At 45.6% G+C, this 17228-nt stretch overlaps 1 protein-coding gene across 2 annotated transcripts in view; it reads right to left on the reverse strand.

The window, feature by feature from the left end:
* Nucleotides 1–15259, reverse strand: part of CHN2 (chimerin 2) — a 163254-nt gene extending 147995 nt beyond the window's left edge. The window contains exon 1 of one of the 2 annotated variants that reach the window (XM_040590756.1): nt 14737–15259. In XM_040590756.1, coding sequence (XP_040446690.1) covers nt 14737–14785 — 49 coding nt within the window. In that variant the 5' untranslated portion in view covers nt 14786–15259. The remainder of the gene's footprint in view (nt 1–14736) is intronic. The other variant, XM_040590757.1, reaches the window with a different exon arrangement.
* Nucleotides 15260–17228: the final 1969 nt, after the last annotated feature.

Here is a 17228-nt window from a genome sequence, read left to right on the forward strand (position 1 = left end):
ACAATAAAATGAGAACACACTAATTTCAGTGCAATAAATACAAGATGCATCCATCCCTTGATGACTGTTTTTATTTCTGGTCTGTTTTTATAAGATTACACGAAAACTGGAAAAGAGTAATAGAAGACAATGTGGATGACCGAAGATATGTAGGTTACCCCACGCAAGGGTTGGCCAAGTACCCTGTGACTCTTCAGGCTGGAAAAGATTTGACTGCGGCACTACGACAAAGGGCTCTGTGCCACTTAAGATTTCACAGGTATAGAAAATGAATTTTCACTGTTTCTTCCAATAAAAGAGATAGGATGTATGAAATGCAACTAGCTCATGACAAGTTCAAATCCAAGTAAAAAGGGTATCTTTTTGCACAACACATTCAAACTGTGGAGCTCTTAAACAAAGGATGTTCCAAGTGTACATGGGTCCACAGAACAACTAACCAAATCCATAAAATAAAATATAAGAAAAAATATATCTATTAAACTTAAGAGTCCAGCTCTTTGTCTCAGGAAGTTCCCAAGCCACAGATTTCAGGCTGCTAACAGAATATTTTAATATCTTAAACTCTCTTCTCAGTATTTTGTGGTGGCTGCAGCAGGAGGAACACACAGGGCTGTAGCTGAGCCTGCAGCCACCACCGTACAGCTCTTCCCCCACACACACGCTCTGGCCGCTGTTCTGGTCACCATGCTTCAGCCAGCTGCCCAGCATGGGCAAGTATCTTGTACATTGACCGAGAACAGGGAAAATATAATGGCCACAAAGTCACCTTACAGGAACATCATTTGTCCCCCTTGATATTTTTGCAGCTCACCTACCTTCCGCTACATTTTTTCTACTACTTCCAAAGGCAGGGAAAGCGATGACCAGCATGAGCGAGGCGTTCTGTGAAAGCAACGCTAAGGATTGGAGGTAGTCTCATCGTACTTGTACCATTGTAAGGCTGATTTTTATCCTCTTACTGTCCAAAGAAAATCACCCTTGGCAATATAAACCCAACAGTAACACTACAGATCCAGCCATTTAGTAGCACACCTGTTCTGATGCCCATTTGCACTGATGGGAACTTTCCACTGCTCTCCCAGGTTAACTAGTCCTAGAACTTAACTCCTCATAGAAAACTGACAGCCAGACTCTGGTGGTGCAACCCAGCTGAGTTTTCCCAAGGTTTGTTTCCCCAGGATCACAGATTATAAAGACTAGGCAGACGGGTGGAAGTCTTGCTGTTTTGGGAGGAGCAGCAGGAATGAGATGAAGACGGACCGGCCTAAAATTTGGCTTGCTTTCAAGTAATAACCTCGCTATAAGCTTTTTTTTTTTTTTGCCAGTATTTTCAGAGATCTGGCCCAGGCCTGAAGGCAAGTTTCTCATTCTTTCTTAGAGCTCCCTCAAATGAGAGCTGGCATCTCCCATTACATGGGCTGCAGGCTCCAATAAATCACAGGATATAGTAAACTGAGCTGATAACCAGGTCTTACCCATAAGATTGTATTTCTTTAAGTTTGTCACAACCTGGCAGGTAATCAGAAAGAAAATGCCCTTGCTCATGTGCTTATGGGAGCCTTAGATACACAAAAAACCCTGAAGTCGTTCCTGCTTGACATCACACAGTCAGGCTCAGTATCTGCAAGCAAGATAAACATATTCATGGTGGGGAAAAAAAAATAATCTGTTAAAATAAAATATGCAAATGCTTTCAGGCTTGCGTGCCGTTGATACTTTGGAAAGGTTTTGTGCGCCCACGATGTTTCTCCTTTCAAGGGTGGTTGGGGGCACGTCCAAATCGTTACCTCAGCAGCTGCTATTCCAAATGGTGCTCAACAGCCCCAGAAATGAACAGCACCAACTTCTTTAAGTACGTAGCAGTGAATAAATCTGTTCTGAAATGTATACTAGGGAACAGTCTGATCATCAAGGATGGGGAAAGTCTGTATCAGACTACGTAACTGTCAGAATATAAATCCAGGATAACGCCGTTTGTATCACTGGCAGTACTTGCAGTTACTTAACTGGTTTAAGTCTACCTAACCCCAAGCCTAAGCGTAGCCAGGCTTTACATTTGGAGGCAGAGAGCACATATGAGAAAGCAAGGAAAACCAAAAATAAATCTATGCAAATTTTACTGGGACAATACATGTCCTACACTGATTTTATAAAAAGAATGAAAAATGTGCACGACGAATTTGTGACATATTATTATATAAAAACAAAAATAAGGTAAACTACACCGGGGGAGAAAAAAAGTCCTATGTGTGTCCACGGGTCAAATCTCCAACTGAGGTCCAGGGGGAGAATTTAATTCATTCTCTAACAACTTGAGAATGCTTCCTGAAAGATTTTCTATTTTAACTCCATGTTGATTTTAATTTCAGTCCCTGGTAGTAGCTGAGTGGTTTCATTTTTCTGCCCAATTTCTTCCCAGTTATGAAACAGGTGCTGTGCAGATTAGTTAAGCATTTACCGAATGATGAAAAAAAAAAATTTTTTAAACACCTGCTATTGTTAAGCTCTTTATTACACAGTACAGTATACACAGTACTTTTGATTAACATACTTCTTACAAACCCTGGACAGTGATGGAGTTTCTTTCTGTAAAATACATCCCTTTCAGATGAATTTGTGTACACTTATGTTTTCTAGACACTCTGGATGCTTTCAATCAATACACTACTGCCAGGAGTCAGTATGCAGTTTTCTAAAGCTGCTTAAGAGGTGAAGCTGAAAGCCTTTTCCTGTAAAGTGAAAGTAAATTACACTACTCAATAACATTTACAATCATTTTATATTGAGTTTTTTCTTCTTTAATTTTTGAAAAGTCTGTTTTGATAAGCTTATTATGCATATTGATAAGACAGATCAATTATGTTTAAAAAAATCAACCGGAATCAGACTTTGCCTCATTTTCACCATTTAGGCTACAGTACTTGCCAATAACTGTGAATAATATAAATTCTAAATTACACTCTTTGGTGAATATATTTATTACTGTCATATCTGAGCAAGAGGAAGCAATTGCAATACCAAGTGATGACACATACTCATCAAACCAAAAGAGATCAAAGGATCTGAAACAAACACAAGACAGAAAAGCTTTTCATGAGCCAAAGCCCTCTGCAGCAATTCTTTGAAGGCAACATGCCTCCTCCTCCTTAGTTAATAGAATTAAAGAAGAAACAGCTCATGGAGGGGGGTGGGGGGACAAATTCCTGCTATTTTCTTAAACATACGCACAGATTCTGACCCATGTAATTAATAATAGCGTGCAAATTCTTCACCATTTTGACTGCAGTTTACACCCGCTATCCTCATGCTTCTAGCATTCCTCAAGTTACAAGATCTTTGGACCCCCCACTGTCATTTATTCTATATTTGTACAGCTACCAACCTCCCTGTGGCCTTTTCACGCAATCTCTACATAAATGTATGTCAGCACAAACGAACAACAGTAATTATAATATCCTGCTCAACAACATACAGCAAAATAGACCTCCAATCCTGCCAGTCCTGACGGCACCTCTTACGTGCATGATGTGAATGATTCTAACTAATAATGACCTCTTCCATTTAGCAAAGTTCTACCCTGAAATGAATCATCTTTATCTTCACGCTTTTTTAGTCTTTTATAGTTTAACCATCATGTGACCAGCTCCTGTGCTAAACAACACAAAACTAAATAAAAGAAGAAAAAAACCCTTGAATATGGCAGGTTTGGGTTTAAGTTTCTGATGTCAAGAATACGTATGTCTCTGAAAAAAGGGAGCAACAAGCTTTCAAGAATACATTGAGCATAAAGGAAGAAATAAGCAGCTTAGCGTTACTCAACAAATTAGTATAATGCTATATTTCTACACGTTTCAAGTCAATGATCTACATTACTACAACTTAAAAGAATAGTGTTCAGGAATAGCTGTTCCCAAATAACTATTCCATAATATTTCCATGTCTGAACATTTTTTTTTTTTCCATTATGGCTCTTAAGACCTTCTTTTGAAATAATCTTTATGTGCAAACAAGCCCATCTATAACTTGCACACATCTGCCAAATTTTTTAGTTCTAGAAGAAATCACATATTACGTGTTGATTTCTTAAGTTGACAATGCTTAAAGCTTTACTGTTACATCAATCATTAAAAATAATACACTTTACTCTTTGGTTTTGCACTTAAATGTTCCTTTTTCCAGGTCTATTTTTAAAATCAATGGCATAAAGGCAACCTAATGGATCTGGGAGGAGAACTTCTTGGTTTCTCTTTCTTGGAACTTACTGAATGAACTAATTTATCACTTCTGAAAGGAAATAAAACAACTGTTTAGAAACGTGCAATAGGACTACCCAGCAATGCTGCCCAACAAACAGCACGTCCAGGAAACCTCTTAATTTTATGTTCACGATATTTGCAGGAGAAATCATTCAAACCGCAATATGGAAAGTCACCACAGTGCTCACTCCAGGCACTGCATTGATGGAAATGCAGCTCTCAGAGCCCCATCAAAACGCAACCCCCTCATCCTAGAAATTAGACTGTATCACGTGTTTAGCTAAAATGCTACCACAGGATAGGATTCTTCTTCACTTTGACAGTCAACTGTTGAATCAATCAGGAGGGAAAAGGTTATTACCTTTTCATGGCCAGCGACTGATGCTTTCAGTATGCCCTAGAGCTCCCCTGCTTGTGCCCTTACAGAAAAGCCTGAACCAAACATTCAACATTCTGTGTCAGACCTAACGCTTCCCTCTCCCACATGCTTAGATGTACTCATCCACTTCCAAAATGACCAGAGGTTCTACACGACAAACCTATAAAATTCACTCCTCTTAAATAACACTGCCTGATACAGCAACCCACTTGGTAAAGAGAGTTCAGGATCTTGTACTCTCCTGTCTACACAACCTAAATAAAAACATCTCTTTTTCTTGTCTACATAATTTTGTAAATTCTCATCAGTCAGACATCTGCTTACTTCCATCCTCCAATTCATCCATTTTATTTCTCAATGGCTTAACGATTTATTGCTGGTTTGAGCATCATAACAGAAGAGGAGAAAAAAGCACACCTGTCAATTACTATTTCCACAGCTTTCATTTGTCTCCCAGCCTCAAGTGCTCACTCAGGAGCACTGAAGTTTCATCCATGACAGCCCGTTCTATTTAAGTCATTATTTACTCTTAGTCTCTAAACTTAAGCAAAATTTCCAATGTATACCAATATGTTAGATGCACATGAGCATAAGGAAGCTTACAACTGAAATTTGTCTCTCCGTTTTTTAAGACATCAAAACGTTTGATATTCTTTCAGTAAGTTCATCAACACAAAACAATCGTAACTACTAACTACAATCTAACTAATGCCTCAGATCGTAAAATGAAACAAATACAGAGCTATCACAGCATGATGCTAGAAGCTGTCCATCATCTTGGTTTGCCTGGCAGGAGATCAGAAGTTATGAAGAGTACGCGCTCCCAAGAAACGGGTATTTACACAAATTTTGTATAATTTAAGTCTTGTACATAACCCTTGGAAATTCATCACCAGTGATTTGACGTGTTCTACATACACATGATGTAAATGCACTGAATATTAAATATGTTATGTACCAGTACTTGGAGGAGGGGAGGGGTTACTACGTAGCCTGTAATAATTTGCCCCATCATAACAGCAGATGCTGCTTTAATGGAAACTGCACAAAACCCCCTCAGATAAGCAACTACCCAGTCCTGTAGGCTGCTGATTTACTACCTCAATGCAATGAGAACAGAAGGTACCAAGCAGCTTGAAGGTTCAAGACTTAATACTTTGCGTTCATAAAGGGTTTCTCATTTAAAAAAGAAAATCTTCTACAAATAATTAATTCAGCCTTATGACACTTCTGTACACTACACAAATCTGATTGCAACATGCCAGTTTTTTGCAAACCTCTAAATCTTGGAACTTAGAGGAACCTTATATGAAAAACACTGCTCCAGCTCTTAAAAGTTCATTAATTGCTGGGCTTAATATTGGAATCAAAAAGAATTAAATGTGATCCAGCTGTAGTCAGATTATAAATCCAGCTGGGTCATATATTCATAAAGCAATGAAGAAAAAAGCTTTTCAATCAAAGGAAGAAAAATTATATACTGTTCTAAACAGCATGCTATTAATAAGATTTTCCTATCAGGTCTCCTTGCAACATAGGCGTGGGCTGTGGTTTCATTTTTAACCTGCAACACAGAATTTCAAACTCATCCCAAATTTTTCCTCTTTTAGGAGCTCTTGGCTGTAGAAAGCAGGACTCAGATGCCACAGCATGCTGACTCAGCTGTAACTCGCCCAGCTGTATGCATAACAGCAGCACTGACGGGTCAGATCAGTAGATTATCTCCCACAGTGACTATCAGGGGATACTTAAGGAAGTTTAAAAGGATACAGCAGGCATATAGTGTATATATTTCACCGGTTTCCCAGCCTACATACAGCTCAGGGACTTTCGACAGAGGTGATACCATTGTGTTTAACAGCAGTGGATGGATCTTCCTCCTCTTACCTAAACATGCGAACAGGCCATGCCAGCCACTAGCATCTCGAATTTTCCGTGCCAAAAAAGCCCACAGTTTATGTACGCCTCTGTGCTAGGAAGTACCTGACCCTGAACCAGGATAGGATACGGTTCACTATTAAGCTACACATGCTCACATACAATATAACTGCTTAAAAATGGGAGATAAAAGTGCTGGCACTGTCTGCGGGGCCACAGCTCTTATAATATGCAGAAATAGCGCAGTGCTACATGCACACAAAGGTAGGATTCAGCCACACACAAAACCCCATACAACTGCCTTTAACAGCAACCACACAGATGCCTTGGGAAAGCTGAAAATGGAGTATCTGTCTGGGTCTTACGATCCCCTCATTCTCCTCTTTCCTGTGGGGCACTCTCATCTAGTTTATTGAGGAATTAAGGTGGAATCAGTGCAGCTTTGTGCAGCAGAACAGTGTTACAACAGATATTCCGTGCCTTTTGACAGCAAACTTAACGCTGGAAGAGCTGTGGGACTTCTTTTGCTTTGGAACATGGCACAGGCCCTCTGGCGCTGGACATTGCTGGAGCAGAACCACCACCTTCTCCCAGGAACTTCTGCCTGCCTTTGCAGCGGCCGTGCCCAGTACACCTGCACCTGACGCACGCTTGCCATTTTCCTCTCTTGCCATAACACAAGGCCAAATATTTCACCAATTAATCTCTCAAGGAAAGGCAAATTTTTAGCCATGAAACATCTGTTCAACAACTGAACCTCATTTACAAACTGAGGTCTCCATCTCTTCTAACATTCAGTTTTCTTCTTTGATGAAATAAAAAGCGTAACACCGCAAAGGCACCTCGTAACATGCTGGGTTTTGTAAAAGTTACAAGCAGTGTTTAAACAGCCAACGAGAAGGTGAGATGGAAGGAGAGGAATTGCTACGTGACAAGCTTGTAAGAAGAAATTGAGAAATGTGACTTGACATACACACTGCAGCAGGTGACATGTGATTTACTGATGATAAAAAAGGGCCCACCTAGTACCTTCTACGCTGTCATACTGGAGACACCTTGTCTCAGGGGAGCCGGACTGCCTGATGAAGATATCCTCAGAGCAGATGTCTTATTTACTGAACTAATTCTTTCGTGATGATCTTGATCAATAGCATCAGAAGCAGGGCGCACGCCACTTGCACATTCTTCTGAATCTTAAAAACCTTTTAACCTCTCCTTACCTGACCAAACACAGCAGCCTGTGCTGTCAAGTTTCAGCATATTCATCTGCAAACTTTAAAGCGCATTAATGTTACAAGGACACTATTGCAACATCAGTTGCCTTCTTCCAGGATACACTCACCCTCCAGTCTTGGGATTTGGATTACTGCTGAGTAAAACAGGGTGATGAAACTATTATTGCTGAATTGTGCATGATTCATAGTTGGTAATAACCACCTCCAAATGTAAAATTTGAATGTACGTTCTCATAATCAAAGGTTAGAAAAAGACAGCAAGAATGGGTTATTATTCATAGCAGTTAAAACTATACATTTACACTAGCTACTGTATATAATTCTTAGATGAACTGTGACTACACCTGTAAAGAATGCTATATATACAACATTACAGATTTACAGCTTCTTCTATACATCCTGCTGCATTTCCCTTCAACAAAAGCTTTTTCATGCAATTTTAATGTGCCATTCCTTAACACAGTTCTCCAAATATTTAATCTCCTAAGTACCTCCTCCTTTTGTAGAAGAGGAGAGCAAGTGACAACAGACTGGCTCCCCAGCATGGGAACACCTTCTGCCAGCACTCAATGTTGCAAGTGAAGCGAAACCAGCCACTGTTGCCCTTTAGCCAGGTATATGAAGCAGCTTAAACCCCCCCACATTTCTTTATCTAAACCACCAGGTTTTAAGACTTACCTATGCAATGTAATAGCCAAATTATTACCATCTGAAACATGCAAACCATGATGGGCACAGGCATAGAAGAGGACTGTGTGCAGTACTCACTAATGTGACATATTCCTGCCTGCGATCACTCAGCATTTGGCATATCTAAGCCTCCTTATAACCATCAAACAGAAGGCAAGAATTCGCCGGTTGAACTGGTATCCAAAAAGGTCATCATCATGACAGCATGAAAGACTGCTCGTCTGATCCTCCACATATGTCTCTGAGACAAGCAGATCCGTAAAAAGAGTAAGACTTTTGCTTTACAGAGTACCCATATAAGCTAAATTGTGAAGCAGACATGCATTGTACCAGTTTCCAGGCTATTTTATTCTCAGTAATCACAGCCTACACATTCAGTAACAAACTGTTGAACAAATCACTACATTAGAATGGGGTACTTTGGCATTTTTCCCTTTTGAATTTTTATTATTTTTAATAAGAACGGTGAGTTCTTATAATCATCAAATACAAAAGACTTCAGCTTTAATACAGAGCAAGAACACCCTGGCCAGCAGAAGCCTGGCATGAGGAACAGAAATAAAAAGAACTCTTATTGCCCTTTTAAAAATCAAAAGTAGCACCTTATCAGCATAATGACAGCATTATTTAAATAGCTTTCATGTGCCATTTTCACAACACTATTTCTATTAAATCATTAAGAATAAACATCTATTTTCATTTACTAATCTTTTTCCCAATTAGAATCTCTCTGAATCTGTGTACAATAGTAATTTCATTTCTTCTCACTTGCTTGCATCTTAATTAAAATCAGCCTATGTTGACTTTCATTTTTACAATATATCTGCCTATTTCACATCATAGCACGTTCATGACCCCCAGAGAGTCATGAGCCTTTAATATTTTATTTTGACCTTGTTAAGTTACTGGAACCATCAAAGATTTTTCTTCTTCCCTCAGTAAGCGCTTTTTATCCTTCTTGAAATTCAGTGTGTGTGAAAACACATAGTTGAGAACTACACTGCCCTTAAACAACCTATCTCTGTTCATTTATTTAAAACAACCAATTTGTTGCCTTTCAATTTATTACAAAAATTAGTTTATGAACCATAAACTTCATTATTAATTGAGGATCACTGCTTAAATGATTCTTAAAGACCTCTCCCCCGAGCTTCAGAACAAAAAAGTGTTTCAAATTTTCTTTTTAAAAAAATCATCAATAACTGGTGATTTTACAAGAATTTATAGTGGTCGTTCTTCTACATAGGTATCCAAGTTTACAAAAACAGGGGGTTTGGGGGGAGAAGCAGTATCTTCTACTAGAGCAGCAGGCATAGCTGAAAAGCAAAAATACCCTGACAAGACACACAAGCCCTTCTCCAGCCCTGTAGCAGAAAGCTTGCCTATGTGTTTCACCTCCATCACCTGGTCTAATAACAGGTATTACTTGAAATGTGCACACCCCGTGAAGAAGCGTCAATTCAGACGGGAAGCAGAAAGGTGCAGGGCTATCCCTTCAGCCTAACGCCTGCAAATTTATCTTCGGACCTCACAGAAAACGCAAAATACTGAGTACGCTGGCACATGCATGTGTAAGTTTGCCTTGGGTCTTCATCCAAATGCTCCCAGTGTTACCACTCTCAAAGCTCAGACTCTGGCACAGGTTTTGGCACAGTTCGACTCCTGATGGTGGAGAAAGCCTGATGGTATGCTATCGCTTAGCAGACTTGTGTTTGCATTTATGTTCAGCGTGGACCCTTACCTGATCGATAGCTCAAGCCATCTAAGCAATCAACCCGTTAAAGGGAGCCTGTCTGGCAGAAGACTTTTCAAGCAGAGCTCAAAGCCTTAAAGGCAGCTGGGATTTACAGCCACTGCAAACCAGCTTGGATGGCCCAACTCAGCAGAGCCTGACACGTCCAACGCCGAGGAATACTGCTGCATGGAGCCTAGCTGGGAAGCAGGCTGGATTTTTTGCTCAGCAGAGAAGCAGAGCAGGCACAGCCACAAAGGTCTCTTTGCTCAAGCTTGTATTTACATTCCAGAAAGCAGAGCCTCAAGTTCACCAGTTGTATACAATCAGTAATTGGCTACTGGGTGGAAGAAACTGGTGGCTGCTGGTGACAGAGTGGGAGAGATTAATTGTTTGCCAGGAAAAAGCTGAAAAGTTACAACAACAACAAAATTTTAAGAAAAGGAAGATCAGAACGAGTGAGAATAAGGGTCAATACAAAGATGAGGAGGCAAGGGAATATGTCTATTTTAAGGAGAAAGCATCATGAAGGAAAGCATAGAAATATGTATAGTCCTCTTTAGAGGATAGGAGAGAAAGAAAAGATGTTGCTTGTGGTTGAATCAGCACTTTATCTAGGGAGAACAGAATTCAGGGACTTGCAAGGAATACAGCTAATAGATCACCTGGGTATCTGTTATAGAAGAGATTACAGGGAAGTAAAGTGGCATTCCCAGTGGAAGTAATTATAATTTCAGCATTCCTTATGCTGTGCAGATTTACTCAAGGCCGAAAGAAGAATACCTAATTTACCTGCTTACCATACCCACCTTCCTCCTTTAGCAGGGTATACCTCTTTCTCCCCCAGCCACCTTGAAACACAACAGTTGGTTGTCAGAGCAAGTTCTTCCACCAAAAGCAGAGAGTGATATATGGAGGAATACAACACAAATACCCATGGCTCTCCTGTAGATTTTGTTGCCGGTGAGTGCTAGCCTAGTGAAAAAAAATAATAATCCTTCATAGGCTCCTCTCAGGTGGGGCCCATGACAAGTACCTAATATTATTGAACCTATAATTAGCAGCCTCACAGTGGCTGTTGAGACAAGCACACAGACACGAGCTCTGAAGAAGGGACAGGCTCCCTAGCTGTGAAAGGAAAGGAGCAACAGAGTCCCAAGTATGAACACTTGCTTTACCAAAGGTCTTTTCCAACCTAAACAATTCTATGATTAGTTGATAGCTGAAGTCATAGCTCTCCACGCATGTTAGCTCCCCATCTGTACAACAGCTACAGCCAACCACCCCGCCATGTCACTGCACAGGTAGTGCCTATAAAGAACCGCTCCAGGACAGAACCAAATTCTGGTCTTTAATGAAGGCACAAGTTCAAGACAATAAATACCACTTCCACATTTGCAGAAACATAAGTGGGCAAGCAGAATACCTATGCCACAAAATTCTTGGCCAACTTCCTCACATTAAATATATTTGAAATGTTAATGTTCTTTCTCACTGACATGAATTGGTGGGAATTGAAACAGTTACATCACCAACGGTCACTTGCAATAGCAGATTCTCAGGCTTCAGTGGTCACCATTCACCAGCAGACTTTTTCCCCTCCTTGTGACTACTTTGTTCCTACAGCACATCTGTGCTCACCTGTAAAGAGTAGAGATGGACACCATCGAAGGAAGGAGAACTACCTACCTGTATTTCAAGGCAGGCAAGAGAAGAAACCATCCCTTTAAAAAAGCAAATGAAAATTCCCATCTGCTGCTCAAACTCTAATTTCCACTAATATCACTCAGTCAATAAACCTTTTTACTCCTTGTAAGACAAATTCTAGCTAACCCTTGCCTTCCCATGCAGGCAACAGAAGCTAACCGAACTCTTGGTGTGAACAGAATGAACCCGGAGATGCTCTGCAGCACGTGTTCAGATGGGCCAGAATGTGGCTATCAACCAGTTCAACTTCTACTTAATGCATGTGCAGGTTACCTATTACTCCCAAAGTTCTTAAAACAAACAAGTCACCTATAATTTCTCCAGTGTCATGTCCTAGTGCTCAAATCCAACCACATATTTGGATGTTACAGACACTAATTTAATGACAGAAGTGAGGCAGATCTGCTGCTGCTACCTCAAAACAAAGGCAAACCCTAACAGTGGTTTCAAACTTTAATTATTTATATGGTCTCAAGATGAACTGTTTTATTTCTTCTCAGAATGTTTACATATGAGCACATCTTTTTTCAAAAACCTAAAAATAAAAGACATGTTTTGCTGAAGCTAAAACTTCATTTGCAAATACAGTAACTGTTCCTAGATTATTTCAAGATCTGAAAGGATTATGTGAGCAGTGCTTTAATTTGGCTTCCAAAGTTCCCTATGAGATGAACAAACAATAAACTGCTCTTAAAGGTTGGAAAAAGATGCAGCAACACATTACACAGCTTGATCAAGACCAAGCATCAGGTCAATGGTAGAGCCGAGTCCTGCAGCGTGGTATTCTGCTGTCAACCACAAACTTTGCTTCCTTTTTTCATTAGTAAAGTGTATTGTGATAATATAACTTTCCTTCTTCTGTGGAACAGAAATAATTATGCTGTTTGGAAGTCTCCACATTGGTAAGTTAAACAAACATAAATTCTACCAAATTGAATTTAAAAGCAAGACTGTTTGGTTAGATTATGTAAACAATATGCTCTAAGACTTGCTGAGTTCCGAGAACCAAAACCACAGACAGCCAAAATACAGCTGCACACAGTCTGATACGGTGTGTCTGCTAATATTGGAAACTTCATCATGCTGCAGCAAATTTAACTTCTGGTCATTACGTGCATAGAAGAAATACAGACTGAATGCACTGGAAAAAAACCAAAACCCACTCCAAGGTTGTAAGTTATAAAGCCAACGGCACACGGTTATTTTATGAAGCACTAATATGTGTTAGTTGTGCTACAGTGGCATCTAAAAGCCCCAAGCATGGGTCAAGGCTCAGCTGTGCTCAGCCTCGCAAAAATAGGAAACAAAAGATAAGCCATAAACTGCTGGAGGCTGTAACTAAGGGTTTCATACAAACCAGGGTACTGTCAAGTGCCAAAACGCCTGGCTTACATACATCTGAAGCCCAAAGCCCAGCTCCTCAGCTAGATGCTGAGCTTGGTGCTAGATTCACCTGCTGAGCAGGAGGCCACCTGGAGTTAGCTTGGACCAAGGACGCGCCTGAACCCCCCCTCTTCCCCGCAGTTCTAACTAACAAGCTACTGAGTTGGGCTGACTCCTCCTTGTTTTCATTCCGGTCTTGTGACTCTTGCATTGCAAACGTGAACACAAGGAAGAATTTCTCACACCTGCCTCTTTCAGGTGCCTCCTCGTTAAGGCAATCAGGGCTTGCAACGTTTGTGGGTTTTATTAAGAGGTGGATTAAGTATTTCTTTTTAGGACCCAGTTCCTCCTTTGGATCTGGCTCTCAGTGTCACATGCTGGAACAGTGACAGAGTAAGTTGTGTAAGTCACATACACCATCTTTAAAAAAACCATAGCTGCTCACTGCCTTTTACATGTATTTATATTTTTCTACAGTTGTATTGACAGTCAAAGGAGCTCGTCTGCTTTCCACAGCATATATTGCTACATTTAACAGGCACTCTTACAAATTCTCAATCTGGCACCTCAAATAAAACACTGAATCACAAGTCCCTGGAACCCCGAAGTTGTTCATCCTTCTGTTAACTCCTTCAGCCCACTAAACCGCCAGGATATTGCTCTCTGCCAATTTCTCATGATTTAAATACTAAAACACCTGCTCGGGAGCTGAGCAGCAGGCGGTGGTACTGTCACATCGCTGCTGTCGCTGCCAGGCTGCCTCGCTCCGGAACGCGCCGCAACTTTTCCGCCAGGCGCGGAGCCGGCGCCCCCCGCCCGGGCTCCTCACACCGCGCCGCGGCCCCCGCGGCGGTTTTCCACCGACAGCGTTTTTCTCTCCGGATCGGGAACGTACTCGTTCCCTTACCGCAGAAGTCCTCGCAGCGCCCCGCGTACCGCCGCGCCCGCCGAGGAAGGGGCCCGCCGGGCAGCCCCGGCCGCGGGGCACCCAGGGGCGGTGCGGGGCCGGTCCTGCCCCGCGGGGACCGCGGCAGGGTCGCCGGTCAGCAGGGCTCTCTGAGTACCCCCGGCCCCCCCAAAGCCCGAGGCGGGGGCTCCCGGTAACGTGCCGGCCCGCGGGCGCGCCCTTCCCGCGCCGGGAGGGATGCGGCTGCCCCGGCCAGGGAGCCGGGCGCGGGGCTCCCCTCGCCCCCGTCCCACACGAAGGCGCGGTGGGGGTTCGAGGCGGGCCCCGTCGCGCCTCCCCCGTCCCGGCCCCCCGCCTCGGCGCCGCCGGAGGGACACCCGGCCCCGGGCAGGGGCACCGCCGCCCCCCGGGGGCTCGCCCGTGCGGGGCTGGGCGGCCGCGGCGGCGGCTGCCGGCGGGGCCGGGGGCGCTCGGGGCGGGCGGGACGGCGGGGCGCTCTGCGGACAGGTAGCTCCTTGCTAAAATGGAGGGAGGGGAGAAATGCGGCGCTCGCCGGAGAAACTTACCAGAGGAAATCGACGAGCCGGACAAACTGGAGTTACTGGATGCGGCCATGGTCCCTGCTGCGAGCCCCTTAGCTGCGAGCCCCGCGTCGGCCCCCGCTGCTGTCCGGCCGCCGCTGCCGCCAGCCCATCGCAAAGTGCCGGGGCCGCTCCGCGCCGAGCCGCCGCCGCAGCCCGCGCTCAGCTCCCCGCGCCGCCGGGAGCGGGTGGCGGCGGCGCCCCGCCGAGCTGCTGCTGGCTGCGCTGCGGGGCTGGGCGAAGCCGCTCGGCAGGTCAGGGAAAAGGCCCCGCGGCGCTTCCAGTGCCTCCCTCCGCCTGGGGAGCAGGGCTTTCCTTGTGACGGGGACGGGAGAGCCGCCCTGGCAGCGCCTTCCCTCGCCGCCTCCTCCCTTCCCTTCCCGTCCCTTCCCTTCCCCGCCTCCTCGCGGGCAGCGCTGACAGCCCGCCGGGGAGACCCGCCGCCGCCGCAGCTCCCCTCACGCACACAAAGGAAGCGGCGGCGCTGGGCCGGGCTGCCGGCCCCGGCTGAGCGGGCAGGGTGGGTCCCAGGCGGGCGAGCCCCGGCGGCGCGGCAGCCCCGGCGGCGCGGCAGCCCCGCCGAGCGGCGGCCAAGCCCCTTTCCGGCCGCCGCCGCCTGGCACGGGGCTGGCGGCGAGCGCGGCTCCTGCCATGTGCCGGCGCCCGTCCCGCCGGCCCCGCCGGGGCGGCAGCGCCTGTTGAGCGCCGGGGCCCGGCGCCCCCCTCGGCGGTGCCGCAGTGTGGGCTCCGCGCTGCCGCGGGCTGCGCCCCCCGGGCCGCCGGAGACCCCCGCGGCCGCGCAGCTACGGCGGGAGCGGGGCTGCGCACCTGGGGGCTGGCTTCGCCGCCCTTTGTCCGCCTCCCTCCCCCGCGGGCTGCCCCCCGCTCCCGCCTGGCAGCTCCCACGCTCACTTTTCCTCCCTTTCATTATCCCCCCCACCCCTCCCCCGGCATCCGTTTTCTTAGAAAACGCCGGGCCAGCGCCAGCACCGGGCGCCCCCAGCCAGGTGCACAGCCGAGGCCGCATGCGGGGCGCCGGCCCGGCCACGGTTGAGGGCCTGACCCCCCCTCCCCCGCTGCGCTCCCGGGCCCGGCGGCTCCGGGGGGACACGGGGGCACCCACCGGGCCGGCTGCCAGCAGCGCAAAGGGGGCACGGCACGGCGCGCCTGTGCTGGGCCAGCCTGGGCCGCTGCCCCCTGTCCTCATGGGCCAGTGGGAAAGGGGAAGAGCCAGGAAAGCATCACTGGGAGGCCTCCTCCTGCTGACCACCCTCCGCGTTCCCTTCGCGGTGCCTGATCGCCAACCAAAGCTTCCACCTCATTTTACAAAGCCAGGGCGAGAAGGCAGCGGGCAGGCGGGTAGCTGCCACACGGTTGCCAAAAGCTGAGCGCCGTGCCAAAGCCTTGCTGGCACGGGGGCTGTACGCAGCCTACAAACCCGCTTGCCGTGATGATGACTTACGAAGGCCTTCCATGATTCCAAACACCGGTCTGGAACACGAAGTTACTTTGAGATGTGCCAGGAAACGCATTAAAGTTTGGTGGTTTTGTTTTGGTTTTTTTTGCAAACTAAGCCTTACCCCCCAGCTACACAGCCCCTCAAACGAGCATGCAGCCCGCCCACCCTCTCCCTAACCCGCACCCGGCCGCTTCCCTTTCTCCCAGGGCCAAAACCCAGCCCGGCTTCCCCGCACCCTGCCGCCGATTCCCGTTTTTTTCCTTGGGAAAACCGGTACCCAGACCCCCTCTAGCGGCAGAGATGCCGGCAGCACCGAACCCCGCAGCCCCCCGCACCCCCGGGGCTCCCGCAGGCGCCTCCAGGGATCCCAGCTGGATTTTCCAGGGTTTATTTTGTGGTGGCGGCTTGGCTCCGTGTGAGGAGGAGCGAGCTTTAACCCAAGCTTTAGCGCTAAGTCTCGTTCATTTGAAATAGCCACGTGAGGGACACCAACGCAGGACAGGCGTCTCACCCCCCTTTTTTTTTTTTTTTTTTTTTTGCCTTTGGCCAAATATTTTGTGTCACACGTTGGGAAGATTGAATGCTAAGGACAAAATGAGAAAGGCAGAAAGTTCTTTTACTGTCTGGATTAGGTCCTAAAACCAGGCTGATAACGGTATCAGGGTGTAGGAAAATGCTGTATGGTAAACATCAAGACTGCACTACTATTTGTCTACTCGCTAGTACTTGCCTCCTTGTAGTCTGTTACCTCCTCATTTCTCCCTCCACAGTGTAGCGCTCTCTCGCCCTCAGGGCTCTCCAGCAGTTGCTGGAAACCTGTCTCAGGCAATCGGTGAGATGTGGTGGTAGTAACCACGCTGGCAGAATCGGCAGGGAAAGAGGTAAATAACCTAAAAGAAAGAAAAACCCCTCACTCCACTGAGACTTTGCAGACAGAAAAGAATTTTCACGATTCATTTTAAATTATCTTTCCAGCCATAAATCTGGATAAAACAAGAGAGGAATTTCTTCAAAGGAT

The sequence above is a fragment of the Falco naumanni genome, chromosome 4 (assembly GCF_017639655.2).
Source record: "Falco naumanni isolate bFalNau1 chromosome 4, bFalNau1.pat, whole genome shotgun sequence".
Lineage (NCBI taxonomy): Eukaryota > Metazoa > Chordata > Aves > Falconiformes > Falconidae > Falco > Falco naumanni.